We start from the raw sequence: 26,664 nt of genomic DNA, 5'->3' as shown, positions 1-26,664 counted from the left end.
TCTTCTAAAACATCTTGAAAAGAAACCGGAAACCACATTAATTTTGTAATCTTGGACTGAGTTATACATTATTAATTCCAGTCTCTTCAGTTCGTGTTCATGAATGAGAGTGTATATCTACAAAGCAATGGCCTAAAGCTCCTTATAAAAGTTAGACGGGGAAAAAAGAATCACCATAAACAGACTCCTGAAAACTTATTTTAAAGCCACTACAACAAAACAATTCGACAACAACTCATCATCAACTGATTTATAAATCGTTAAAAAAAATTCAGATGAAAATCACAAATGTACTTGACACTGATGTAGTATCATTTTAACAGCCTGTATGGAAAGCCTGGGAAACATTTTAAGATCTGAACACATGAATAAATAAATGAATACAACAAAAGTTGATTAAAGAAATAGTAGTTACAAAGCACATGTCTGTTTTGCCTACAGGTATGGATGGCATAATTGAGCCTTAACTATTACGTTTATATAGTTTGCACCAGATTCCATGAACCAATGGCACATAATGTAGGAAGAGCAGTTGATATTGATATGTTAGTGAGTCAGCTGCAATGATACTGCTGAAAACATAGACATCACATTTTCCTATTGTTGCATGCCCTTTGGGTGGCTACAGTTGTGGACCAACAAGCCTACTGTATGTATAGCAAATGTTTCAGAGCTGTACACACATTCCCTATCTTTATGTTACAGTAAGTCACGGGGAAGGGAAATTTATTATAAATCCCTAAGGTACAGCCACATGACTGTTGTTTGTGACCATTCACTTAATGACTCTATCCTGCGTCACCCTGGATAATCTAGTGAATACATCACAATCTCCCACAGCATTCATCTATTGCTTACAACTGTGAGACATTAGAATGTCATCACGTGCGGATCACAAGTGAAGACTGTCTCTCTCTGTGTCTTTAGCCAGACTCTGCAGCAGGGACCTCTGGAAGGCCTCATTACACGACTCAGGGATCAGAAACTCCAGCAGCAGGTCACAGATGCAGTAGAGCAGATGCCTGAACAGAGTCACACAAACACAGTTAATGACCCACAACTGTTATTAATAGAGATGATGATAATAATTAAATACAAAATCATTTCTATTTCAGTGTGTTAGGTACTCATTACACAATTCCTGGTACAAGTGTTTGCTCATACTATTTGGTTTCTGAGCCCCTGCTCGTCTTGACATAGCAGGATCTGACTTATGTTTACAGGACAGTTTGGTTGTTGACTCACTTGTTTATCTGATAGTCCTGTAAAGACTCCAGCATGGTCTCCAAGCTCAGCCTGTACTTTTCACTCCCCAGCATGTCAGTGATGAGCTCTGTTGAGTCACATATATATGAAACAAACCAGAGAGGACCAAACTGATGCAGGAACAATGAAAATCAGAATAGCATTAAAACATCCATAATATGAATTTAATACCTGGAAGCAGCTGCATTAGACATTCCAGACATCGCTCCTTGGTTTCCTCTCTTTCTGCCGCACTACGCTCTGGCCTTGGTTGAGCGGGCAGCGTGCCGCCTGGCCAAACAGCTTCCTGAAGCACTTGTAGGTAAATCACCCAGCAGGGGGCACTGGTAAGGTGTGCAACTCCTACATCCAACCATCTGAAAGAGAAATCAGTCAACCAATCAGTTTGTTTTTTTACCAGATCTCCGCCACTGCAGTGTATATTATAAACATTCAGACATAAACACATATACTGTACATGCAAATATGCTTGAACTTCCATTAATAACTAATTAGGAGAGAGGGAAACACGTGTACACACAAACCTTAAAACTCCCAGAGGCATATTCAAGTCCAAAAATGGAAGCCAAGTTAATGACAGCTGAACACTAGAGATTAGACAAGCACAGTTCCCACAGACTGTGCGGTAAAGCAATCCCTTTGGTAATTGTAGACAAGTCCTTGTTTAAATCTGTGGAGTACCCACTAGGGCATAAACATTGCATTTGAAGACCAAAAAATGTTTTGAGAAGAAATCAGGGTAAATATCACACAGAATTCACATCCCACAAACTACTTAGTGCCTCTTAAAACTTGTTGTTTTTGAAAAGGAGTCCGTGTCTGAATGTTGAGCTGTATGGATGAAAAAATACAGCTACAATGCCACAGTGTTACCGCTAGCTAAACACATAAGCAAGTAGTATTAATTACACTGAACTTATAACTGTTGTCTTTTCTATTGTAATGGCTGAATGATTTAAATAATCAATCAGTCCACACATTTTCAGTAAACATGAACACTGATACAAATGGAAAATAAGGCATGTTAATTGTTTAATGGAAAAATATGCCCTGATTCATGGGGTGGCATAAAAGGACAATCATAGGTGGGAGATGGTTAAGAATAAAAACAAAAACATACAAGCTAATGCATTATAAAAATACACCATCTCATACATCTCACTTATCATCTCCAGGGTGTCTCAGGGTGTCAGGCACTGAGTTATACATGTACATGTTCTAACTGTATGTACTATTGACAAATAGTTGTGAAAGCTACTGAGAAGCCAAAAGAAACACCTGCCTCTCAATGAATGTGCCAAAGAGCAGTCTGATGGTCTTCTGTATGTTCTCAGTGCACAGCCAACTCCACTGGTCCTTCATCAGCAGACACAAGATGTTCAAAGCAACATCGGCCACTGCTGTGTCTTCAGTGCACACAGGCAAACATAGACACACACTAAATTTATAGCGTCACAATTCTGGAAACATCTTAAAATATATGAAATACAGACAAAACACACAAACAGTGAGAGGGACTGCTAGGACCACTAATGCTACAGTAATGCCTCTATAATACAAAAGTGGAGCTGTGCTGCACTCAAGTGGCAATGCACTGTTACTGCACTTGATTCTCCGGCCCTAATGTGGCTATTTCATCACATCCTGTTGTTATGGATAAAACTACGACAGGACGTGATTTTTACCTGAAGTTTTCTTGTCTTTTCCAGACTGCCCACACCTCTGCTTGGCAGTCTCCTTCCCATTCAGCTCACATAAAAGTCTTTCCTGCTCCTTGACAAAGTTTTCTAGGCTGGACAGTGACATACCACTGAGCACCTAAAGAGCCAAAAGCAAATGTGTCACCTGTGTCCAGCACCTCTTTCAAACACACATTTATCAATCAAAGATGGTACTGTAAATATATATAACCCACAACTTACAGCGCTGCCCTCACTGAAGCAGTATGTCACTTTAGGATGCAAGTCAGGTATATTGAGAGATGGGGACATTTTGCTTGGGAACATAAGCCTCCTGATGCACAAAACACATAAAAGAAATCACTCATTACAGTCAAGTAACAAAATACTAAACACCCCAAAGTTATGAGACAGAAGAGTGACCAGTGATTTCTAACTTGTGGGTCAGGAGGCCCTGAGGGTCTCAATTAATCCTTGATTGAACTGCTCACAACACACAGGGAACTGCAAACAAACTGAGGGGTCACATTGCTGTAAAATGATGGGGTCTCACACGAGAACTACTGTATTGGACTTTCTCACCTGTACTTCTTGTTGTCCATCGTTCTTCCATCAGGGTCTCCTTCAAGGTCTTCAATTGGACTGAGGGGCTCAGGATGGGGGAAAGCTGTTTTCAATGTGTCTAATGCATTTTCCATCATCTTTAATAGCAATCAAGATGGAGAAAACACAAGACAATTAATAACCCCTTTAAGAAAAAATAAAATGCATGGATCATACTCTATACTGTATCTGCACTCCAAGTGGATGTATCACCACTAAAACTCATGAATTATATTCATTAACCAAGTAACTTCCATGAGTTGCTGCTGGTTGTCTAGCAACTGGTCGGAGCCAAGACATTTTCATAAAGTTACATAATAATTGTTTTTACACTGAAGTTTTTGTACAGTAAAAATGAGTTTAACGTGTTTGGTGAGTTTTTGAGGTGCTACAGCATACCATAGATTCTCATACCAAACTGTTCTCTTTCATCAGTTTGCAATGAAACTCAAGAATCTAACTCAAGGAACAATAAGCAAAACACATTTCTGAGTGTCACTCAGATTCCTTCTCACCTTATCAATTCTTGACTTGACAAAAGGCTTTCTTCCAAAATATGTGCAAACATCAGTGTTTAGAGCCAAGAACTCCTGCATGTCCTCACTGTTGGCTGTCTCGGGAATGCTGTTTAATTGCTAGAAAAGAAATCAATCAAACTACAGGACCATGCAAATAATTGTTGATCATGTAGAGTTATGTTATGATCATAATACCTACTTTAAGGAATGTATCCAGTTGGTTTTTACGGGCTTCAACCTTCTCACTGTCAGGATTGCCAAATGGAAGATCAGGGAAAATTTTCTTTGGGCCTTTGACATCTGAAACGCATAACATTGACTGACAATGATGTATCTGTCTTAGTATTCATGATCAAGGAAAGCAGAGCATCATTTCTCACTCTTGATTAATCTCTTGACTTCAGGCTTCTCCTCTAAACGTGTTTGCAAGTTGAGGAACTCGCTGTATCTCCGGTTGACAGTGTGACCAGCCACAGGTTGCAGAGTGCCATCGTTTTCAGCATCAGCCGCAGTTTCAAACTATGAAACATAAAGTAAAGGGTAATGTGTGTGCAGCCAATAACACATATTCAAATATCAGTCGAACAGAAATGAACTTTTAATGGTACCTTTACGGTGTAGAGAGTGTAAGGATGCGTGCCGGTGCCACGCTGCTCCTTTGCAGTAACTGTGCCAGCAATTTGCACATTCTGGATGTTCATAGGAGCAGCTGGGGTGTTCGTTGCATCGAAGTTGTAGGGGGTTAGACAAAGCCTACTTGGGGGACAAGTTGGGGATTTTTCTTGGGCAATACCTGCTGGCCACTGGGAGTCCTCAGGCACCACCACCTTCGGCCCAATATTTTTAAGTGGACCGAAGCAGCCAACAGTCTCGTCATACTTTGAGGTCATCACATTGCAGAAGTTGGTTGGAGGCCCACATTCACAAAGGGTTGTTAGGTCATCGTCTGTGTCTGGTGCAATGAGGGAGTCCAGTGAAAGCACTTTGGACTCTGCTGAGTTGGAGTAGTGGCCAGATGTGAGTGAACAGCAATTCACTTTGCATGGTGTGAGCAGACCTGCATGGCAACCTTGGACTTTCCCAGCAGATGCCAGGCTAACCATGCTGCCCTGTGAGGAATCACTCTGACAGATTGTACTCTGGCTTTGCAGGTCATCAAGGTCAGAGGTGCTACTGCTGGTGAGACCCACTTGATCAGAGGATGACAGTGACCGGCAGGTGGTCCAAGACTCTTTCTGAATCTGGCATCTGTACAGGTCACCTACAGGGAGCTCATCCATATTGATATCCTGTGGCTCTCTGGACCTGGTGAATATTTCTACGATGGTCTGGTTGAGCCAGTCAGGATCAGAAACCCTGCTTATGAGTGGCAGCAGCACATTGCAGGTGATGAGTTCTGATACCATGTAACCTCCAGTCCTGGTTTCCATCTGAGGGTATGGAACAAGCACATGTAAGACAAGGTTAACTAGAGCTCTTGAGTAGCTGAGCTCAGCGGCTGCGCTGCTGACAGCTGGGTGAGGGGCGTCTACTTTGCTGTAGAGCTGCCAGAGATGGATGCTCTCCCTCTGTGTTGACTGTATCTGCCTTGCCGTCATGTAGCTCTGCAGGTGACAGCCATACAGTTCGAGAAGCCGTTGAACCAGCGCTTTTCTGTCCACTCGCCGTGCTCGCTCCTTCAGTTCCATCACTGACTCTAGCATCGAATTGCACACTGCACGTTCGAACTCCCCCTCCACCTCTGGCAGCAGAGTGCGATACCATGAGGACACAAAGTCACGCATCGCTTTGTGGACGGCACTGTGGATCTCATGGTTCAACCTCCACTCATGTTCAGGTGAATACAGAGGTGGATTCACTTTGCCAAGTGGCAAAAAGTGCTCCAAGTGGAGGAGGCTGTTGGCATCCAATACAGCACGGGACCCAAGCCAACCTCCGAGGACTACCAAGAGACTGGTGAAGATGCAGAGGAGCCAGACGTTCACAAGAAGATGGAAGAGTACAAGCCATGCCAGCAGAGCTCCGAACCCCAACAGCCTCCGCTGCCCGAGTAACTCTGAGAGAGTCCAGTGATTAGAGCTCTTTGATGAATGCATTATAGGCAGTAGGTGAAATGTGTCCTGCTAAGAAAAGATATGCACAGAAACAGATTACAAATGTCTATCTTGTCACAGAAGAAGGAACAAGAATGAAAGAGGACTTAGAACTGATTAATCATATGTATAAACTCCAAACAAGCAATCTTCACTGCTAAAGTCCTCACATAAATAAGCGAGTTTGAACAGAAACAGTTATGACTTTTACTACCACCCACTGTGTAACACCAACATAATACATGTGAATTGAAACACTGAGAAAAACAGCCATGCTCACTCTGCTTTATCAGCCTGTATTATTTATAATATGTATTGCCAAGTACAAATAAACATCACTTAAACTGTGTGCTTATGAGAGACTGTTTCAGGTCAACAGAGGGATGCCTATATTTACTGATCACAAAATACAGAAAACCATACAAAAAACAAAAAAAATACAGAATAATGTTTATGGGTTGATGTACCTGGGGGGGCCAACTGCCCAAAATCAAAACGTTATCAATGTTCCAGTCCCATTCTATATTAACCAGGCATATAACTATTATTATTGTTATTATTGTTATTATTGTTATTATTATTATTGTTATCATTATTGTTATTATTATTATTATTATTATTATTATTAATAACAATAATAATAATAATAACTGTTATTATTATTATTATTAAGTGGTGAGCACTTTTAAATTTCGTTGTACTGGTGACAATGACAATAAAGGATCTATCTATCTATCTATCTATCTATCTATCTATCTATCTATCTATCTATCTATCTATCTATCTATCTATCTATCTATCTATCGATCTATCGATCTATTATCATTATTATTATTATTATTAGTAGTAGTAGTAGTATTGTAAGGTATGTAGCGACTCTATTTACAGTGGTTACAGTGATAGAGACCTGTCACCAGTACTGGACTGTACTGGCCCAGAAAATTGTAATGTTTTAATGTGGCGCAACATTGTACTTCCCCCCTCTGGTCTATCCTGGGGGAGGACAAAAATGTGACCCCCTCAAAGCGATGCTGCTTCTCTCGTGGAAGAAATAACCCCCCCCCCCCCCGCAAATCTCAACCTGGTATATCACGTAACAAACCTAATGTCGAGGCCACTTGTTACCATGGTAATTTGTAAATATACCCGGAGGGAGAGTTCAATTAAACCACTATTTCTTACTTAGTTCAATCGTATTTTGACTAAACGTCCGAACAAAATGCCACTAATAGCCTAGAACTTGTTTACAATATAACGTTACTCATATTCAGTTAGTGCTTACTGATATAAGACTGTTCAATTAGGCTATTGAGAATATTCATTCCTGTTGCCAGCTGACAGACTGTAATATAAAATACGGTACCTGACAGGTTATAGGAGCTGCAGGTCGTGTAGCATGTCCTCCTCCTCCTTCTCACAGCCATTGCTTTAATCCTCCAACAAAGATTATCTGGATCAAAAGGCCCATATGGACAGTTAGCTGTTGTTAGGTGTCCACCTGACCTGCCAGTAAGAAAACACACAGCACTTTACTGCTTAGCTGGTCTAGACTTATTTAGTCTGTGAAACAATAATCCAAATAGGTTACTACTCTAATGCAGCATGGAGTTACTGTGTAAAAGGCTTCATTCAGCAGAGGTGTGGTGTGGAGAATCATGTGTTGCTTGTGTACATCTTTACACTGAATTAGTTGTGTGTCTTTGATTAAACTGTTATACAGTAGGCGTTTCTCCCCATTTAACCTACTATTCAGGCTTAACATAAAGCTTCCGCTTTGGGTGGCTGTCTAGCTTTTTTTAACAATCGTGTGTAACATGAGCAGGCCCTTTGTGGTACATCCCAAAATTAGCTCTAATTCGTTCATTCACCCTTTAAAAGGCTACCTGTTCTGTTTGACCAACACAAGGAGTGCCCGCTACCTTTACTGTTAAAATTTGTGTTAAGATTCCCGCCGGGATTCCCGACTTGTCCCGACTCAGGAAGTCAACCCACTGTGGAGGCAGAGAAGCGTTGTGCCTCAATGATGCCCATTGAAGACGTGATAACAGACTACGCATACGAACCTCCTAAACAAAAAAACACACTATTGAAACGGTTAGCTGTGTGCAGTGGGGAAATGTTTGTTTAATGTATTACACAACAAGAAAGTAAACAACTACCAGCCTACTTTTTTGCATCTCTCTCTCTCTCTCTCTCTCTCTCTCTCTCTCTCTCTCTCTCTCTGTCTCTCTCCCTCCCCCTCTCTCTCTCTCTCTCTCTCTCTCTCTCTCTCTGTCTCTCTCCCTCTCCTCTCTCTCTCTCTCTCTCTCTCTCTCTCTCTCTCTCTCTGTCTCTCTCCCTCTCCCTCTCTCTCTCTCTCTCTCTCTCTCTCTCTGCCACTATACTGTAGCTAGCTATTACATAACCGGGTTATATAACAGCGCTGCTGCGTGCTGCTCTGTGTTGCTCTCTGCTGCGCACTTCCAGCAGGACGCAGATGTAGAGGCATAGAGCAGGAGCCATTCCCGATAACGATGTCTCCTGTGAAGCTGGAGGGATCTGGTAAGCCTCTGCAGTTATGACGATGTTTTAGGTTGTCTACTGAGCAAACTGCAGTGCACCTGCTGATGGTTTCGTGGTGTCAGAGAGCGGTCATTGCAGGCGGCGGCATGGCATGTGAGACCATACACATTAGCTATAGGCTACTGTGATCGTTTTGCATATTGTTATATACATATTTTTTATATCTTCATATTTTCAAAACGAGGCTTGATGGCGGCTGTTATCTGATTTGACTGTCTGATGTTTGTTGGCAGCGCAATGTGATGAGCGATCAGTCTGATCAAGACTGCATGTGTTGGCAGTACAAACTGTTCTTTCAGCTTCGCTCTGAAACCTGCTGTGTCAGATTTCAATTTAACAGGCTGATGTAAATGTAATATGCAAAAAAGAAAGCACTTAATACATTATTATGGTTAGGCTGCCTAGCATCTATAGGCTGCAGTCGCAAGATGAACTTCCGTGTCTGTACAGTTGGTTAACGAACTATACAGTAACAGTAACAGTAACAGAAAAGGACAAAACACCCATTGTGATACAGTGCTTAACTTTGAAGAGAGGCACAAAATGAGTGGAAACCCTTACAGGTTTAGTTGCATTACTTTAAGACATCATCAAAACTCATATCATCTCTCTCTTTCTCATATACATGTGTCAAATGTTTGGTGTCTTTTTTATGTGAATGGGTAGGTGTGTCCAGACTCTGGACTTGTACTCTATATACAGTATATATCTTGTTTATATAATCTTATACTAAATCTTATACAAATTCATATTATTATAGAAAACAGAATTATTGTACTGATAGCAACATTTCATTGATTAAAAATAGATTAAAATACCATTCAGAATAATGTTTTTGTTATCACCAAAACATATGCACATACAAGTTTAATAATGATTTATATTAACTTTACATGTAGAGATTAATTATGTTTACACACAAGTCCCTCCTTGGCAGTAGTACAGGGTAAATAGAGTCAGTGGTTCCAGTCCAGGCTAACAGAGGAGCAATCTGTTAACAATAATTTAAAGCACATGACTTTGTTAACACTGGAATCTGCCATGGGGAGCAGTCATCATTCAGCCAAGTTTTCATCACACAAACACTGAACTTTAGCAGAGTTCTTCTGCAAATATTTCTTCAAATCTAGCACTGCACCAAACAGCTGCTAGTTTTAGAGGGGAGTCAACCTACATTGTTGGAATTTCAATTTCAAGTTCACAGTCAAGTAAGAAAGAACAAAGTAGTATATTTCCGCTATACTCTCTCAGCTAAAAGCAACATTTCACAGTAATGTTTCCAGTTATCAAGATCAGCTTTATTCCAACCGATGTGTGACAAAAAAAACTGACACTGACTTTTGAGATACTTTAAAGTAAAATAAAACAAGACTACATGAGCAAAAATGTTTCAGATTGTTAACACTGGACGTTAAAAGCTGCAAAATCTGTGAGGTTAAAGTTCAGTTTTGTTCAGTTGGCACATTTTCAGCTTGTTTGTTAACCAAACAGTAAAACGGCATCATTTCATTACAAACTTAACAAAGTTTAACTACAAAATAAAAACTAGATATTAGAAAAAATTGTTAGAAATGTATAAACAAAGAGCAATGTTTTTGTACTTTTGAGCACCTCTATTTGTCATCTCCCGTTTAGACCTAATATGTGTCAAATATTTCAGCAAAGCCATCTATGATTTATCTTGTCACTCACAGAATAAAGGCTTAACAGGCTACTCATACTACACCCAGCTGTGTTAAAGATGGACAACTCTTTTTATCTCTCCGCCACATGCATGTAAAACATGCATCATTTGGCTAAACACCTGTGCGGTCTAAGGTGCTGGGAGTAGTCAAATCCATCATGTGTGGAATAAAAATAGGGCCTCTCACATGTTTATGAAGTACATCAACAAGAGGATGAAGTATTCCTAACACGTCGTATATTTTTTTCATTTGACTTTACAAGTTGTTGCTCAATAGTTTGACTTATCAGAGGAAAGAGGAATGTTTTCCAGATTTTACCCTGGCTCAGGAAACAAAAGTTGACCAACAGCAATCAGCAGTTTGAATTAATTCTCTTAATACTGTATATGTATGTATCTCCTACAGAGAATGCCCAGCCTGTTGAGAATGTCAAAGAATGCATCACCACAGTACTGAAGGGGCTGGAGACCATCGCTCCTCTGGTGCACTCCGTAGAGGAGACCCCAGAGCTGATCTCCACTGAAGTCCTGGGGACCATTCCTTCCTGGATTAAGGGTAATTTCCTCCGCAATGGCCCGGGGAAGTTTGAGTTTGGAAACACACAGTGAGTTGAATGACCAGAGATTAAAAAGAGTTGTTCTCATATGTTGCATATCAGAGCGATTAAGCCTCAGTGTTTGTGTCTTACCACAGCTACAACCACTGGTTTGATGGGATGGCTATGCTCCACCAGTTCAAGATTGAGAACGGCCAGGTGACATATATGAGTCGGTTCCTAAACAGTGACGCCTATAAGAAGAACAGTGAAAGGGACCGCATCGTAATGTCTGAATTTGGTACCATCGCCATGCCCGACCCCTGTAAAAATTTCTTCCAGCGCTTCCTGTCTCGCTTTGAGATGATGGGTGAGTAGACTGGATAAGAAGAAATAGGAATATATGTTAAGTTTAAACGGACCATGTGTGACAAAAGGAGAGTGGCAGAGACTTTTGGCAGTCAACTGTAGTTGGTTTGTTGACTCATTGCGCAAGACTATTGCTTCACTTAATTTCTAGCTTGTCTGTGGTGACACAACAAGTACTGTACATATTTTGTGTTGTATAGTAGTAAGACCAGTTTTGAAAAATTCAGAAGGAGCAGGAAAGTAAAAATGTAGATAAGTCGGCAGGAAAAAACATTTATTCAGTTTCAATTACCAATTTTACTGTAGCTATAGGCAGAAAAAATGTGAGTCATGTAAAAGAGTCTGACAGAGGGAGTTAAATGAAATTTGAAACCCCTACAAGTAATTTCAGTTAAATGTCTTTCATAAGTATATGTTTTTGTACACATACTGTGGTGACGCAGGGGTGGAGTCGCTAAATTACTTTGTGTCCACCAATCTTACATAATAACACATGCTACACTGGGGAAATACAGAGGAGAGAAGGCATTTCTAAAATGTCTTACAGTCTTCAGAGTAAGCAGCAATTCATGTAGAACAGTTGCAGAACAATGCAAAACGGTGTACTGCGACTTCTGTTAAAGGAGGACGGCTTTCAGTAATCCTTTGTGTTTCTCTGTTACAGAGCCCACAGACAATGCCAGCGTGAGCTTTGTGAAGTACAAGGGAGACTACTACGTCAGCACAGAGACAAACTTCATCCACAGAGTGAACCCAGACACCCTAGAAACATTGGAAAAGGTACAATCATGGTTGTCACACAGTAATACATGAAGTGTCCACTCTTACAGCAGCATCTACAGCAGTGACATCGATCACTCTTTATATTCTTTATCATCATTCTTTATAGGTGGACTGGAGCAAGTTCATCGTTGTAAATGGAGCCACTGCACACCCACACTATGACCCTGATGGTACAACCTACAATATGGGGAACTCCTATGGAAGCAAAGGTCAGTCTCAATAAGATTAACACAATTTAGCAGGTGAATTGTTTGCTTCTGTAAAAATTCTTAGAAGATACATTGTTTTCCCGGCTATTTCAGGTGCCCTGTACAACATCATCAGCGTACCCCCTGAGAAGACAGATGCCAAAGACACCCTACAAGGAGCCAAAGTTCTCTGTTCTATCGTGCCTGCTAACAAGTCCCATCCTTCCTATTACCACAGCTTTGGTAAGCCAGCGCTCCTGGATATCATTCATTTGTGTCTTTCATCTACTGCCCTCAGCTACAAAGCCCAGTATTACGCTTCTCTTCCTTCCAGCTATGTCAGAGAACTATGTGGTGTTCATTGAGCAGCCAATTAAGATGAACCTGCTGAAGATAGTCACATGCAAGCTGAGGGGGAAGGCTTTGAGCGACGGCATCTACTGGGATCCCCAACAGGAAACAGTCATCCACCTCGTTGACAAGCGCACAGGCGAGGTGAGACGCAGCTGAGATGGTTAGGGGTGGGGATTTATTTACGCCTTGAGGGGAGAGAGACACTTTTATGATGGAATATCATCTGAAAAAAAGAAAAAACAAGAGGAAGATTACAGGTTGATAACTCTAAGACTATGTTTTTTATTCCATACAGGTCAGCTCAGTGAAGTACCACACAAAAGCCATGTCCACCTTCCACCAGATCAACGCCTTTGAGGAGGATGGATTCCTGATGCTCGACATGTGCTGCTCAGACGACGGCCAAGCCATCAACAACTACCTCATCCAGAACTTACGCAAGGCAGGAGACGCACTGGATGAGGTCAGCACAGAATTACACAACACACATTAATTGTTCATCAAACTTGTTACTTTTTTACTAAATAATGAAGTAATACACAATAAAATTAACCTTTTCAATATAAATGTGTTACCTTCTGTTTGACTATAGTTTTGGATCTGTATATTAAATACTATGGCAGTCTACATCACAGTTTTTTCAGTGTCTTCTCAATAAAAGACATAAAGACAACCAGTAAGGGAATCATCTGTAAAATGCAAACATGCTGCATTATTCCTGTCCTTCCCAGGTTTACAACACCCTGTGCAGGGTTTTCCCTCAGCGTTTTGTTCTGCCCCTCACTGTGACCAGTGAAACACCAACAGACCAGAACCTGAACACACGGTCCTCCAGTACAGCAACATGTGTCAAAATCAGCAAAGATAAGGTGAGTTGTTAAGAAGAAATGCACATTTTAGCAGAGATATGATGTAATCAAGTGACGTCTGAGAACAATGCCTTGATCTAGGGACGTCACAGCCCTTGATCACGACTGCCCCTTTATCATTACCGCCCCCTGATGATTTCATCTATGGCTTTGTCTGAATGTAGACAAATTCAAAAGTACACAATTGATGAATGATTAACAAAACCTCACAGAAATATCTAATGAGCTGGATTCATTTAAGCCAAAAGCTGCAAATAAACCATGATTCTTCCTTTTCACATGAGCATCCCAAAGTAGGCTGATGCCCAGTGAACTCATGGACGGATGACAAAAACTCTGCTGACTATACGTGACAGTGACCTGTTGATCCTCTCTTTGTCAACAGGTGTTCTGCCACCACGAGGATCTCCATGGAGATGACCTCCACGAGTACGGTGGCCTGGAGTTCCCTCTGATCAACTATGGCAGATGTAACACACGGCCATACCGTTATTTCTACGGCTGCGGGTTCAATCACCTGGTGGGAGACTCTCTGCTCAAAATGGACCTGAAAGACAAGTCGCTCAAGGTGTGTGTGTGTGTGTGTATGTGTGTTTGTTTGTGTGTGTGTGTGTGTGTGTGTGTGTGTGTGTGTGTGTGTGTGTTTATGTGTGTGTGTGTGTATGTGTGTGTACATCCTGGGACAACAACTCTATATTTACCACTCTATATTAAAACAGTTGCCACCATGGTGTATGATTGTAATCAGCTCTGTCAGCTTAAATTGCAATAATTTACAATTCTGTACCTCTATTTTAGTTGTAACATCAAATATGTCAATCGAAGCAGCTGCTACAACTAGTAATTAATTGAAGTATAACCCCCTTACAGCTGCTACCTTTATGTGACCACCCACTTCCTACAGTACAATATAACTTGTACACAGTAGCACAAATTTGTCTATGATTTTAATCACAACTAGCCAGTGCATATATATAACATACAAACCTTGAAGGAAAAGTTTTGGACATTTTGAGACCTTTTATATGTTTTCATGTTCAGAGTTAGATGAGAAGATTGATGCCCCTCTACACCATGAGAGTGATTTCCATCTTCTCATCAAACTTTAGGCAAAAAATGTCAAACTATTCCTTTAAAACAGAAGACATTGAGACATCACATACAGATAAAAACACATCACCAAGAAGAAAAATATGATCTATATGCCCTGCCAAGTATCACTGATATGCAGAGTGCAAGTTGCAATCTAGAAAAATAGTAGGCCAATAATACAAGTAAAAATCCACAAATTTCAAATACATAATCCCTGCGGTAGTGATAATAAATGATAAACCTGTTCTACTTTGCAAAACATAAAACACTGTGCAGCAAAGCTTAGTTTAGTTTAGTTTGTTTGACTTAAGGATAATGTACACAAGTGTCCTGCCTCAGGGAAGTTATGAGCACAGTGAGGTCATAAATGTTATGAATCACTAAATTTGCGTGTGTGTCCGTCCTCAGGTCTGGTACCAGAAGGGTTTCTACCCATCAGAGCCTGTGTTTGTGCCAACACCTGATGCTGTAGAGGAAGACGATGGTGCCATCCTCTCTGTGGTTCTCACCCCCTCACAGGTGAGACTCTGTTTCTGTATCTGTTTCTGAAAACTAAAGTTGTGCAGGAGCTGAAGGAAAGCTCACAACTACTTTAAAAAAAAAGCTTTAGTAGTAAAAGTGCTGGTCATTATATGGTTACATTACTGTAATGTGCCACTTTAAAATTCTGTAACCACAATCCTGTTGTGTCTCAGTTAATCTACCTTTCACTTCTCTACAACACAATCTCTGTGCCACTGTGTTGCTATTGTAGGTTGTTATAATGAGGTCACTGGTTTAGCGATGCTGGAAGTTTAGTTACCACCAGGCTGCAGGCCTGTAAGCCGACCTGAGCTTGGTTGTTTTTCTCTTTGGAGTCTGTTATCAGCCAGACACATAATCCATAATAAATATGCATGAGGAAGATGAGCAGAGTCATAAATATTCATAGACACATTTACACAAAATACATTTTGATAGTTCAAAGTTTGAAATTATTAACAGAGAAACAAAACTTTCTGAGGCATAATGGCTGAAAACGTGCTGTCTGGTCATCTCAGTGGTGCCAATAATTTAAGTTTTACAACTCTGCAGAGAGAGAGAGGATTGTAATTTACAAACATTTCTGTCAGTGGGGTTTTGTTGGAAATTGGAGCTGAAACAAAAGCTATTTTGTATTTGTGGCTAATGTATAAATCAATCTAGGGCTGCAGCTAATTATTATTTTCATCATTATTCATGAATAGTGTGCCAATTATTTTTTCTTGGTTGATCGATTAATTGTTCTGTCTACAAAATATGAAAGCGTCAAATTGTTTGCTTTAACTGACCAGCAGTCTAAAACACAAATATATTCAATTAACAACAATGTAACCAAAAAGACTCATAGGAGAAGATGCAATGTTTGATGGTTTTCCAATGCTTGAAAAATTACTGAAACACTTTATTGATCATCAATATATCTGCTGATGGATCAGCACTGTGGAGACTGTACAGTGAAAATGCAAAAAAATCTCTAATATGGCACATTTAATTTCTAAAATTGATTATTTTAATTCATTCATTCATTCATCATGTCATTTTTTTGCTCAACCGAAAACACTTCACGACAAAGATGGTTTTAATTCTCTGTGGCCTTTTTAAAGTATGTTTTTGGTTCTTTCAGGATCTTACATATCTCAGAAATATGTAAATGTAAGCACATAGGGCCTAGTTTGGGGATTGTTTGTGTACGTAGAAGCATTCATGTACTGTTATTGACATTATATAACAAGCTCTCTGTGGTTTTGTGTAGTAATCCACCAAACTTTTCTCTCCAGGATAAAGGAACATTCCTCCTGGTTTTGAATGCCATGACATTCGAGGAGCTGGGAAGAGCCAATGTGCCTGTTAATATGCCCTACGGCTTCCATGGTACCTTCAATGCATCTGCATAAATCTATTATCTGTTTCTAAATGATAATACAAAGAATACAACAGTGTTAAACATGTAACCACTATATTCCTGATGGTACTGAGTTACTGTATGCTGAAGATGGATGCAGTGTTTTGTTACTGACTGAATGAAGATTGAGTTTATACTCTAAATTGATTTCTGGTAAATACTAAACCTCCAACGGTGATGGCATTAAGATTGTTTAAACACTTAATTAACTCTGAGACACACATGCTGTTATTATTAATAATACCCCTTTTGTATGAACCTGAAATTGACATATTTCTGTTCTGAAGGAGACATCAACCTAAGAGGACTCATGAGTTATTATGAGGCAAACACTTGTTAATGTTCATGTAGCAGGATGCTTTAATTGCCAAACCACCCAAGTGCAAACTGAAATCTCTTTTTAAACACATACATTTTTACTCTTTTTATGTTAATTGAGCAATATTTTTTTACAGGTTGCATGACTTCTTTTTTACTGTTTGTGCGTCAATAAATATTTACCTCTGTAAAAAGTCAAGTGTGTTTGCTTTGTCTATCTCCTGTGTATCCTACACAAGTTAATGTTCAGAAATACAGTTTGCTCACTATTAAAACAGCCATTTTCATACAGTATGTTAACAGGGCTCTATTAGTAGTTGAATTACACATATCACATGAATATATTATACAAAGCAACACAGAAAATTGATAGCAATATGTTCAGTTTTGAAGCTCCAGATAGCTGCAGATTGGAGTTTCTGTAGATATGTGTACATTTATAGATAAATGCTAAAATGTAATTTTTAACACTAAAATGAGTGATAATTAAAGCTAATTTAAATTCCATTTGCTAGATTCTCTATGCCCACATATCTTTCACTGCTAATATGATTGTCTTACAAATTTCACTGTGAAATCACACAAATTTGGTAATGAACGTACTGCTGTGTGGTTCTGTGCTAAGGAACTTTAATGGATTGAAGCATCAATGAGGCATCAAACCATATTTTGCATCAATTTATCTACACCTAAGAAGAGCTGTAAAAATTAAATTTAACAATATATTTTGTTTAAAAAAACCTAGATTTATTTTACAGAGTAAACCATTGGGTTTTCATAATGGACTGTGTCATAGGTTCGTTTTTAAAGCTCAATCCAGAAATGTGTAATGACATGGATATATCCAGAGTGAGCCTGGAAATCGGCTAACCAGGTTGTGCAACAGATGATACATTTATGCCAGTATTATTTTAATACTTAATTCTCACAGGGGTTAATGAGCAAAATTGTTTTTTTTTTTAAAGAATGTAATGTGTGTATATATATTATATGGACACATTAATAGTGTGATGTAAGTGTTTTTAATGTCAATTTAAACCATAAATTCATGTATCCTCGTTTTGGATATGGATTTTCCCATATATAAAAGGGAAGGTATAACAAGGTATAATTACTCTTTTATCATTTATACTTTAAATTATAATACAGTCAGACTAATAAACAGAAGGTATAATTATTATCACCAACAGAATTCCTCAGGTTAAGGTTATGAAACTACTTTACTAGATGGAGAATATCCTCTGAAGATTGGAAATCATTTGAGTTACTGTGACTAAGCAGAAGACCTTTTACTAATAATAATACACCAATACAATACATTGGCTGATAGTTTACAAAAGATGATTATTTTATATTCAAGTCCAGTGCTCCACCTGTGTTACTAACAAAAAGGCCAAATATGAAACCGGTAAAAATAGGTTCTGGCATGAGCAAAGTGGCTCAGACTGAGCTTTTTTATCTGCTGAAGAAATCCTCACATTATCCACTAGAGGTCAGCATGAAATGCCATTTCAGGCACACAGTCATATTCTGAATCTGCAGAGTCAGACCCTGAGCTCACTACCTGACCAGGATATGTTAATAAAAATGTCAACAACAAAAAAAACAAAAAAATACAGCAGAGAGAAAAACAGTTGCATATTGTTTGTGTGTAATTGGACCACCTTGGTTTGTAAGCAGCAACAATGAAGCGGCTCGCTCCAGTGAGTGTTGTTCTCTGTATTGTAACCTTTGTGCTCTCTCTGCTTTCAGCTGTATGATTGTGAATCTTAACGGATCCACTTTCTGGCTCATAGAACTGTTTCAACAAAGATGTGAGGCAGGGGTAACGTCTCTGAAGAAGGCGGGCTCAACATGGGCACACCGTCTATAAGAGGGATCCAACCTGTGACCTTCTGACAAAGGGACAGTCTGTAACTGCCAGCCCACCCTGCCACTTCAAAAATGCACTGCAAACACTGGAGGAGTCTGGCATTGAACCTCAGACGGGTTATTTCCAAGTCTGTGACCCTAACAACTGCATTTATAAGACACTTGAGACAGAGTGCCTCCACTGAAAAAAAAAAGCAGAAAAGACAAGATGCAAGAAAATATTTATTCAAGAGCGAGCTGGGAGAAAGTATCAAAAAGTAAAAGAACACATCAGGTAAAAACTGAACTAAAGATAAAAAAGATCTGGAGCTGATCAAAATCAAAGCAAAGAATTAAAGCAGGAGACTAACTGCAGCTTGCCATTTCACTTTTTAGGCTGCGTGTGTGGCCAGAGAACAGATGCGCATTTCCATAGAGGAGTGAACAAAAGGGAAAAGAAAAAAAACCTCTCTCTGTGTGTTCCTGACAGCCGGTTAAAGGAACAGGAACCAAACTTCTACAAACGAAAGCTCTAAATCTAAAGATCTGTTGTTGTTTTTTAGTTTAGCTTTTTACTCAGGCCGATTTAAGCTTTTAAAGTTTAAGGGATGCTTTTGGAGGAGAGAACATACATTATTGATGGTTACAACTATAGCTGCAGATGGTACATTATGTTAGAATGATGGTGATGTCTACAAATCAAAAAGGATTTCAAGAACAATATGTGACAAACACTTTTTCTCCTCCGGTCTGAGACTTTTAAGAAGTTACTCATCATCGACTTCTGAGTGTTCATTATTCTCTACAGGGAGACCACACAATCAATAAATCAGTACACTCAAATACTTTATATAACCACCTGGAGGCATGTAGCATGAAAAATGAACTCATCAAAACTAATTACAGCAATAAATGAAATATTTGTTATGATTTTACATTGATCCATTTCAATTAAACAGCTCATTGAACAGGAATCCACCAACTGCTTCTTTCGATTTACCTTCAAAGAGAATTGAACTAAATCTCCCCTGTGACAAATCTGGAAGTTAACAAATCCCTGTTATTATCTTTTTAAAATAAGTTGTTTTCAATGGTACATATACCAAGAGATCTGTATTCGCTATTCAACTATCAAGTATGCACAGTTGATTTAATGTTCTCATTCAGCACTACTGTAGTTTGTATCTACTGAAGCAGTCAAAGTGTCTCAGGTCTGGAGCTGTGATTTTCTTGCAGTTTAATAGTTTGTGATGAGATGTGTCATAAGAAGGACAGCATTTATTTTTAGCTTGTCGGTGATGCGAATAGCTCTGAAAGCTGCTGCCTTTTGTGTAAATTCAAGAAATGTTTGAAGTCAGACACCACAGGGTACAACTGTGCTGTCACAGTCACTAGATGCCTGATAAGACATATTATAGTAATATATTACTATGTTTTAGGGACAAGTATAAGGCTTATTAACACTGGTAAGCTTATGTATAATCATTTCTAGAAGGCTAACAGTAAGCTAACAGATAGCGAAAGACCCTTTAAATAATAATGATATAATGATACGGAACTCCAAATTTAAATATAGTTAGTAATTGAGCATTACCTATTCAGTTAATTTCACTGACATGTAAGGTTATGCACACCTCTTTAATTATATCTGCAAATTCATTGACTTTTTTGGACACTTGTGAGCACAACAGACATTGAGTCTTATCATTCATGCTGATTGATGAACGTGTTTGGCTTATTTACCAAAGCAGATACAAGCAATATTGGCTTTCATTTGGAGTTTTTGTCCATCTAATGGAATATAAGTCCAAAATGTCTTCTCTTTTAGCTCATTTTTGGTCTCTACCCACACCTGAGAGAAATATCTGAATCTTTAGCTTCTAAATGCTTGCTTGTGTTCACTAGCGAGGCGCTAACTTTGTCTGTCTGCTGTTCGGTGAAGGAGCAGGTTGCATACAATGGGTTTACAAGGGCTTTTTCTTTACAGAAAATAACTGCCTGCTGCCACTGCGTCTGGAAACGACACTGATGAGAGCGATGAGTGTGAACCAAAACAGTATAAAGCTGCCAAAACAATCAGCCAAAAGACGCTAAAACGCTCTGGAAGGGGTACTAATAATTTTCTGTGTGTTTGTCACTGTGAGCAGCAACCCCTTTTACATGTGGTCATTCTATGGATTGTTTATATAAACATATTGATTACTTTTAGACTAATTGTGGTGATACAGTGCCGTAGGTCTTGAGTGGTCAATAGAAATTCTCTTTATGCAGTACAAAATGTATATCAAACACTATTGTAGGGGTCAGAAAAAAGCAGGCCAATGGACAAATCTGGTCCTCCATCAACATGATTCACATTCCCAATTTAATTTTATATTTCATATTTTTAATTAGCTCCTAATAAAATAATGATAAAATAAAACCTGTGCTTTTCCTAGTATGACAAGTCAAAATGTCTGCTGTGGAAGCACTTAAAAAACATAAAGGTATAAATGTGATATCAAAAATCTAAATAAACCTGATTTGACAAAAGCTGTGACACTGTTCAAGTTACTATCCAAGTTAAAGTGTGGTCTGCTTAAAGCTGCAACTACAACAACAACAAAAGGTCAGTGAGGAACATGTCAATGAAACAGTCTGTACATGCCCACACAGTCCTGAGGAGAGGTCTAATTAGTAAAAGTGAAAACACCTGTGTGTGCACTACGTATGTGTCAAAGGTCTATTGTGTATAAAATAATCTCAACATTAAATACTGTGCATTCCAATCAGAAAACAATTGACTTCATGAACCACCTAATAATCAGTACCTTCCATATGGGGATAGAGGCATAAAAATTCAGTATGTGCCTCATTCTGCATCAGATTGTTTAATAGTAGTAGATACCTCTCATGATGCTAAAATAAAGTATGATAAATTCACAGTAACAGACAAATACCAGATGAATAACAAATGGTGTTATTAAATGAATAACACCATTTAATTGAAATTAAACAATGCCTGTCTTCTTTCCTCTTCATCTCTTAAAGTTAAACTATTTTCAGTCCCCAGCATTATTTAACAAGACATTTCATGCATCTCACAAACAGAAATATAGACAAAATGACACTGCATTATTTAAAAACCACAGCAGTTTTAAGACATAGCTGGTCTGACTTTGACTGGGTAAGACAAATAATTCTCTGACCATTTTTCCTTTGAAATTTCATCCACTATTGTTTATCACAATTTTGTGGGAGACGTGATGTCGTCTATCTGTGGATGCTGGAATTGACCGTAGGCTAAGTTTAAACTGAGGTTGAATGATTTAAAAAATATATTTCCAATAGGTCTTTTTCACTGAAGACATTTTGACACGTCACAGTAGGAAAAGCACACAAGCACAAGCTTAGTGGGACACTTGAATATAACAATGCCATTGTTAATATTGTTAATAGCACCTGTGCTTTTTCCTGCTAGTGTATGACAAGTAAAAATGTCTGTCTGACAGTTGCTACAGGCCTGTTGGTCTACTGCACAGGTCAGGAAGGCAATTATGTTATGTTTATATACATTTATAAAACTGTTTTATTTCCAATGCAAATATATAATATATTACATGATAAATATTCAAGCACATGCGAGAATCAAATCATAAGTCAGTGGCACTGTGGTACCAGGTAAGCGCCACCAAAAAAGAAACCATTGACAAAAGTGATATCAGATCTTATTCTAACCCCTGTGAATTAGGTGTTGTTTTTACATTTACATTTCTGTTCAGATTATACAAACTAGATACAACATGCGATATATCAAGCTTTAGTGGTGTATTTTTTAACTTTGGATGAGCCAGGCTAGCTACTTCGCCTTGCTTCCTGTCCCTAATGCTAAGCAACGCTAATCCAGTCCTAGCTCTGGCTCAGTAGCTAACAGACACACATAAGAGTGGTGTCACTCTTCTCATCTAACTTTCAGCAAAAAAGCATATTTCTAAAAATGACAAACTAGTCCTTTGAGAAGCAATTTGCTTTTGCTGTTCCTTGACCATTACACAATGCCATTAGGCTTCTCTGAACAAAACCAAGGTGAGTCTTTAATGTGATGTTAATCAGCTTGCAGAGACTTGTTAACAAGAGACACCATGTGAATTAGACAGTTTCTGAGTACTTGGAGGGCATATTTTTTTAAATCACTCCCGTATTCACACATTCACTACTCCCTATATAATAGACACTAAATAGACAACAAATCAAGATTTCAAACACTAAAACAAAGACAAACTTAACTTATCAACTGTGGAGTCGCGTTTTCACATCTCTGAAATGTGCAGCACTGTATTTGCTAGCAAAAAGTAGTGTACATGCCATACTTTTTTCATTTCCATTGTGGAATATTTGAGGGCACTATGTAGCTTAGTGGAGGTATTTAAATACTGACAATTCGGACACTCAAATAAAATGGTGGAGGGTAAATGTAGTGTATTATATAGTAAATAGGGAGTAATTTGGGACACAGCCCTGGACTTTTGTACTGAACAGGTAAGACATTAAAAAAAAGTTGGTTCTCCTTTAAAACACCAACTCTGCTTTTGGATGACAGAGTGAGTCTATTATAGCAACAAATCTTTAAATATACACACAAATTTGACTTCCCCGTCAGGGATAATAAAAATTGTTAGGTTTCTGTCCTGACAGGTAAGAATGGATCAAAAGTGCCTGACAGATTTGTTGTTAGATCCTCAACATGTCTACAACCGTACCGTGTGTTTTAAATATACTACAGCACATGAGCCCAGCTCTTTCAACGTGCATCAAACCTCTAAAACAGAGTTAAGTTTTTCACTTCTGTTTCTCTTTTGTGGCGCTGCATTCTCGTGATAATCATGTACATGTGAGGAATCCTATTTCCTATTTCCACTCTACACCAGTCTGTTTTGAGTTAGTTCATTACTACAGTGTGCCGTGTGGATATGTGTGTGTGTGTGTGTGTGTGTGTGTGTGTGTGTGTGTGTGTGTGTGTGTGTGTGTACGTGAGGTTTTTCAGAATCGAAAGCATCATTTGACCTCAAAATACTGTGTGTGATATGTCAGTGTGGCATGCTCCCCTGGTATGCATATGGTAAAGACGTACAGTATACACACACACATACACACACAAACACTAAATCCCTGCTGCAGTCTATTCAATACATCTCGCCTGATTCACGTTAACCCATAAAACATGTCTGACATATTAATCAGGTCTGCATGTGGGGGTAGCTCTACTATTGCACTGCTTCTAAGGGGGAGGTCTCTCATTGGGCCATCATACGCATCCTAGTGGCCAATAAGAGAAGGCTGAATCTCTCCTCTCCTAGCAACAAGACTCCTTTTTCTCCGAGCAGTGCAATCAGCAAACTGATACCCATAATTTTACAATACGAATAACTGCAACTTAACAGCTTTGCAGCAGACGCAGTGAAGCACCGGTATAAACTTTTCCAACATCACTACACGTCTCTGTTTTCTGTCCTCCTGTTCCCCTCCTCTCCCTCCGCCTTCATCTTGGTTGCAGTGCTGTCTCTGAGTGCATTCAGGCAGCTCCTGTCTTACCATCTTAAAGGAACAGCCCTGCATATTTAAGTTTATTTTTTTCTGTTCCGAGGCATTGTGGGTAATGATCTGTACTTGTTGACCTCACAGTGCTGAATGGCGGGGCCTCTCTCAGGAGGGAGAAGAAGGAATACCTTGGCACAGTGCTATCATTTCCCCGAGACGCTACCAACCTCTCAGCTATGAGCTTCTCTTTCTGTGCAGATGTTCCACTCGCACATTTAACAGTTTTAATAAAACCTATAATAAAAAAAGTAGGCTGAATATTCTGAGATACAGTATTATTCTAAGACAGAAATACAACAGATGAAACAGGAAAGTTTGATGCACTCTTAAAGGACTTGGCTGTGGCACAGCACCTGTTGCCAGGCTACAGCGGTGCAGTGCACATGGCTGTCTGACCCCTGACCCTGAATGCATTCCTGTCCTTGCCCCTCTGGGAGTTGGAGAGAGCAGAGCACATGTTACATGTCCGCACTATGGCCTCAGACAACCAGTGTTGAATTTTTCAGCTATTGTACAGCTTGTAGTATGCTCAGGTTCATAGATTGCTGCACTAAATTTAAAACAAAACAGCAAGTTTGCAAGGACTTTTAATCAGCCATGTTGTGGATATTGATGTATTCAAATGAGAGTAGGAAGCTGCAGGGTTGGATATCTGAAGAGAAATGTCTGCACTCAAGTACAAAGTGTCTGTCTCATGGCTGTGTGAAATTTGACATGTGGCAATTGCAGGAACAGTCTGACCTTACACTTGCTAGACTTCTCAAATTTAGCAGAACAATATCTCATGGTCATTATAGGTCAATTGGGGTGGCATGCAGAAAGCGTCTGGCAGGTTGAGAAGCAGATAATTAACTACCCATATGACCTCCCGTCCTTTTCTGCATCTTCCGTCCAGTCTCTGAATTGCCTAACAGCAGGAACAAAAGCCCCCACAAAGCTCATTTAGCCTGGTTTCAATGAGGATAGACAAGGAAAGAGCGCTCTCTCTTTGAAGTGTGTTCCCTCCGTTCTGTCCCGGCCCCACCTCCTGTCCAGTGGCTCAGACCGTTACAGTACGAGCGGCTCTACACACAACCACCGTTCAACCTTAGGTGACCCTTGCTCTCATCAGACCCGCCCTCCTCTGAAGGAATGCTGCTGATGGGAGTTTTTAATATTCCCCGGCCCTGTGTGCCCTCAAATTTGGCGGTGCGGCGTTAACACAAGCTGACACCACAGATTAGCCACAGACATCAGGAATGCAGCGGCCTTTTTGTGCCACGTGGACTTTGGCCAAAAGAGCCTTTGGTTGCAACGGCCACAGAGACCTGCGAAAAACAGGTCCATGACAGAAAGATGGACACTGTTCGGTGTGTCCGTCATAATGTTAGCGAGCCAGTGAGCCGCAGCAAGCTCCACAGGCATGTGGACAGTGACAGATGGCAGACAGTGAGGTCAAAGGACAGATCTTTATTTCCAGGGGAATTTATCCACACAAGTTAATCACAAGTGACTCATCATTTTGTACCTCAGTCACCTATTTTAAGAGGCCACGCTAACTGAGGAATATTCATTGCTCAACATTGACTTTTAATAAATTGCAGAAAACAGGCTCATTAAAATTGACTTTCTGTCCATCCATCTGAAAGTCTTTATATAATCTATATAATTGTCTAAAGTAAAGACCGAAAAGGTGAAAAATATCAAATGTAGACACTGCTGACAGTCAAGGCTGCTGTGACAGATTTTGTGACTCCTCTCTGGCAAAATACACGAATAGAGTGTAGGTGCTCATCTTTAAAACATGATTTAATAATCTGTCTGTGCTTGGTTAGGAAAAAAACACTGTGCTGAGTTTATGGTCACAAACTGATTTTATTTATCAACTCCTTTTACTTATCAACACCACAGGTGAGCTGCAAGCCTCTGGACATGGATCTCTGAGGATCAAGAGTTTTGACTCAAGAGTATTGCCACTAGCATTTAAAAAAATATGAGCTCAGAAAATTTGGATGATGCAAAAAAAATCAGACAGCATTGACAAAAATCCAATATACAGTATATGACACCAGTTTGTACAATGAATGTACTTCTGTCATAGAAAGACAAACTAAAAACCCGAAGTGTGGTCTAGTCTTTAAGAGGCAGAGCTTCAAGCAGAGGGGTCACAACAGGTAGTTTAAGCCCCATTGAAACTTAAGCAGGTCCTCATAAATACAGACACACATAATCACAAATACATACAGTAGCATTTTTAAGGCTTGGCTCATCTGATGGTTTAATAAGATTTAATCAGACTTTTAATGTCAAATACATCCATAAGAGGCAAGCAGGACAGAATGATGGGTTGACTTTCGACAGCGTCCGAGTTCTATGATTATTCAAGTAAACTGACTATTTAAGTGCAACATATTTCATA

General features: G+C 39.4%; 2 protein-coding genes across 2 annotated transcripts; one reads left to right on the top strand and one right to left on the bottom strand.

Annotated features, from left to right (window-relative positions):
* Positions 1-430: 430 nt before the first annotated feature.
* On the bottom strand, positions 431-8,093 carry snx19a (sorting nexin 19a). The gene is made up of 13 exons (XM_062433266.1): positions 8,043-8,093; positions 7,523-7,662; positions 4,675-6,189; positions 4,447-4,585; positions 4,266-4,366; positions 4,064-4,183; positions 3,528-3,646; positions 3,189-3,279; positions 2,940-3,084; positions 2,549-2,681; positions 1,438-1,622; positions 1,246-1,333; positions 431-1,022 (listed from the first exon to the last, which is right to left on the bottom strand). The coding sequence occupies exons 3-13, from the start codon at positions 6,160-6,162 to the stop codon at positions 893-895; spliced, it is 2,739 nt and encodes a 912-aa protein (XP_062289250.1). The 5' UTR covers positions 6,163-6,189; positions 7,523-7,662; positions 8,043-8,093; the 3' UTR covers positions 431-892.
* A 527-nt stretch (positions 8,094-8,620) lies between these two features.
* On the top strand, positions 8,621-17,033 carry LOC133993729 (carotenoid-cleaving dioxygenase, mitochondrial-like). Its single transcript, XM_062432763.1, has 12 exons — positions 8,621-8,700; positions 10,812-11,010; positions 11,100-11,311; positions 11,975-12,090; positions 12,200-12,302; positions 12,396-12,524; positions 12,616-12,776; positions 12,931-13,098; positions 13,367-13,504; positions 13,890-14,072; positions 15,005-15,115; positions 16,396-17,033. Exons 1-12 carry the CDS (start codon positions 8,673-8,675, stop codon positions 16,510-16,512), a joined length of 1,665 nt encoding a protein of 554 aa, XP_062288747.1. The 5' UTR covers positions 8,621-8,672; the 3' UTR covers positions 16,513-17,033.
* Positions 17,034-26,664: the final 9,631 nt, after the last annotated feature.

The sequence above is a fragment of the Scomber scombrus genome, chromosome 14 (genome assembly GCF_963691925.1).
Source record: "Scomber scombrus chromosome 14, fScoSco1.1, whole genome shotgun sequence".
In the NCBI taxonomy this organism is placed as follows: Eukaryota; Metazoa; Chordata; class Actinopteri; order Scombriformes; family Scombridae; genus Scomber; species Scomber scombrus.
The sequence above is the reverse complement of the archived record's forward strand: the minus strand, read 5'-3'. Positions and strand labels throughout refer to the sequence as shown.

What these genes read in the sequence shown, in the direction of transcription:
- snx19a (XM_062433266.1), bottom strand. Translation starts at nt 6,162, where the DNA reads ATGCATTCATCAAAGAGCTCTAATCACTGGACTCTCTCAGAGTTACTC. An exon ending in TCTAATGCAGCTGCTTCCAG is followed by an intron (nt 1,334 to 1,437) that starts GTATTAAATTCA and finishes GTGACTCAACAG; the next exon opens with AGCTCATCACTGACATGCTG. An exon ending in CAGGACTATCAGATAAACAA is followed by an intron (nt 1,023 to 1,245) that starts GTGAGTCAACAA and finishes GACTCTGTTCAG; the next exon opens with GCATCTGCTCTACTGCATCT.
- LOC133993729 (XM_062432763.1), top strand. Translation starts at nt 8,673, where the DNA reads ATGTCTCCTGTGAAGCTGGAGGGATCTG. An exon ending in GTCTCGCTTTGAGATGATGG is followed by an intron (nt 11,312 to 11,974) that starts GTGAGTAGACTG and finishes TCTCTGTTACAG; the next exon opens with AGCCCACAGACAATGCCAGC. An exon ending in TCAAAATCAGCAAAGATAAG is followed by an intron (nt 13,505 to 13,889) that starts GTGAGTTGTTAA and finishes CTTTGTCAACAG; the next exon opens with GTGTTCTGCCACCACGAGGA.